Source organism: Malurus melanocephalus, unplaced genomic scaffold (assembly GCF_030028575.1).
Source record: "Malurus melanocephalus ecotype Western Australia unplaced genomic scaffold, MMel_1.1 scaffold_710, whole genome shotgun sequence".
NCBI lineage: Eukaryota > Metazoa > Chordata > Aves > Passeriformes > Maluridae > Malurus > Malurus melanocephalus.
This window is the reverse complement of record NW_026623942.1, coordinates 215670-218613: the sequence shown is the minus strand read 5'-3', so window position 1 is coordinate 218613 and position 2944 is coordinate 215670. Positions and strand designations below refer to the sequence as shown.

Sequence of the window (2944 nt, the reverse complement as noted above, 5' to 3'; positions counted from 1 at the left end):
ACACATAAATACACACAGAAACACACAAATAGACACAGAAACACACAGATATGAATACCCAGATATAAACCTCCACACATAAATACCCACAAAAACACACAAATAGACACAGAAATACACAGAGAGACACAGAAATACACAGAAATACAGAGATATAAATACCCAGATACAAACCCCCAGACACAGAAACACCCACAGAAACACACAGAGATACACAGATATTAACCAAGACACAGAAATGCACACAGAAACACACACACACACGTAAATACACATAGAAACACACAGACACATATGTAGACAGATAAACACACAGATATAAAATCACACACTCACAGAAGCCATATTACACATATAATAAAGACATTAACACACATAATAAACACACACAGAGAGCCCTGCACATGGTGTGTAAAATACACACAGATACACGCACAGAGCCCTGCACATGGCATGTTACACATATAATAAACACATTTACACACATAATAAACACACACAGAGAGCCCTGCACATGGTGTGTAAAATACACACAAATACACGCACAGAGCCCTGCACATGGCATGCAAGACATAAAATTAACACACATGTAATAAACACATGTACAGAGCCCTGATCATGGTGTGTAACACATGCACAGACACAAACATATAATAAACACACACAGAGATGTGCACATGGAATGTAACACACATAAAACACAGAGAAAACCCTGCACATGGCATGTAACATATAAAATACACACACAGAACCCTGCACATGGCATGTAACATATAAAACACAGAGAAAACCCTGCACATGGCAGGTCACACACCTAAAACACACACACAGAACCCTGTACATGGCGTGTAACATATAAAACACACACACAGAACCCTGCACCTGACATGTCAAACACACACAGAACCCTGCACCTGACATGTCAAACATACACAAACACACATAGAACCCTGCACATGGCATGTAACATATAAAACACACACAGAACCCTGCACATGGCATATCACACATAAAACCCACACATAGAACCCTGCACATGGAATGTCACACATACACAAACACACACTCAGAACCCTGCACATGACATGTTAAACACACACAAGCACACACACAGAACCCTGCACATGACATATCACACATAAAACACACACAGAACCCTGCACACGGAATGTCACACACACAAACACACATGTAGAACCCTACACATGGCATGTAACATATAAAACACATACANAAACACATGTACAGAGCCCTGATCATGGTGTGTAACACATGCACAGACACAAACACACAAACATATAATAAACACACAGAGGTGTGCACATGGCATGTAACACACACATAAAATACAGAGAAAACCCTGCACATGGCATGTAACATATAAAACACACATACAGAACCTTGCACATGGCAGGTCATACATAAAACAGAGAAAATCCTGCACATGGCATGTGACACACACATAAAACACAGAGAAAACCCTGCACATGGCATGTAACATACAAAATACACACACAGAACCCTGCACATGGCATGTAACATATAAAACACAGAGAAAACCCTGCACATGGCAGGTCACACACCTAAAACACACACAGAACCCTGCACCTGACATGTCAAACACACACAAACACACATAGAACCCTGCACATGGCATGTAACATATAAAACACACACAGAACCCTGCACATGGAATGTCACACACACATAAAACACACACAGAACCCTGCACATGGAATGTCAAACACACACAAACACACACACAGAACCCTGTACATGGCGTGTAACATATAAAACACACACAGAACCCTGCACCTGACATGTCACACACACACAAACACACACTCAGAACCCTGCACATGGAATGTCAAACACACACACGCCCCCACACCCCCTCCCAGCAGCTTTCCCAGCCTCGCACCTTCCCCTCCCCAGCACCCCCAATATCCCCCAATAGCCCCCCCAAACCCCGCGTTACCATCAGCCAGGTGTCGAGGGACCACGCCAAAATTTGGGAGGGGAGGGCGGGSAACACGCTCAGATACGGGGAGAAAACACGCCAAAGTTTTTTTTTGGGGGGTTCTTTGGGAAGTGCAGCCCCAGGGATGAGGCGGCCGAGTGGCAGCGCCGCCGCCGCCGCCGCCTTTTTATAGGGCCGGGCAGGTGATGTGCACACACCTGGAAACTCCAGCTCCAGGTTCCTTCCTCCTCCCCGCGRGCCGCCACTTCCTTCTCCTCTCCACGTGTGCCAGCCGGGAATACGGGAGCCTGACACCTCCACAATTTCGGAGGAGGTGGGAAGGGGTGTCCAGGGCTGACCCGGTGACACGGGACGGGCATCCCCCAAGGCCGTGCCCTATTTCGTCACCAGCGCCTGTGAGATCACCATCGCATTCCCGGGCAGAAATCCCAAATTGGGCAACCCTGGGAAGGGCAGAAGGGCTGCCATTAACCCCCGCTGCTGCTCCTTGCTCCGGGGTGGCTCGGTGACCTGTGGGACACTGGTTTGATACTGGGAATGAGGAGCGGGGCTGGAGGATGGGAAATCCCAGGGATGGGAAATCTCGGGGATGGGGAACTGCAAGGATCCCAAAAGCTGTTCCTGAAATGAGAGGGATGCCCTCAGATGATACCACAACATCAGTAGGATACTGGTTCCATACTGGGAACAAGGAGCTTGGGACACTCAGGGCCCCCCAAACATCATTCCCTAAATTAGGGGAATTTAGCAGAGGGACCCCCAATGATGCCAGRCAGGGCAGAGGCTGCAGAGCCCCCCAGTAACACACCAGTGGGGTAYTGGTTTCACACTGGGTGCTCCCCCAGAAAAGAGAGCGGTTTTTCCAGCTCCACGGAACGGATGCCCCAAAAATCCCAAAAGGTATCACCCCAAAAATCCCAAAAGATATCACCCCAAAACCCCCAAAGGTATCACCCCAAAACC

At 47.6% G+C, this 2944-nt stretch overlaps 1 protein-coding gene across 1 annotated transcript in view; it reads right to left on the bottom strand.

Annotated features, from left to right (window-relative positions):
- Window positions 1-2183, bottom strand: part of IL17C (interleukin 17C) — a 5981-nt gene extending 3798 nt beyond the window's left edge. The window contains exon 1 of the mRNA XM_057384463.1: window positions 1979-2183. Coding sequence (XP_057240446.1) covers window positions 1979-1981 — 3 coding nt within the window. The 5' untranslated portion in view covers window positions 1982-2183. The remainder of the gene's footprint in view (window positions 1-1978) is intronic.
- Between the last annotated feature and the right edge of the window lie 761 nt (window positions 2184-2944).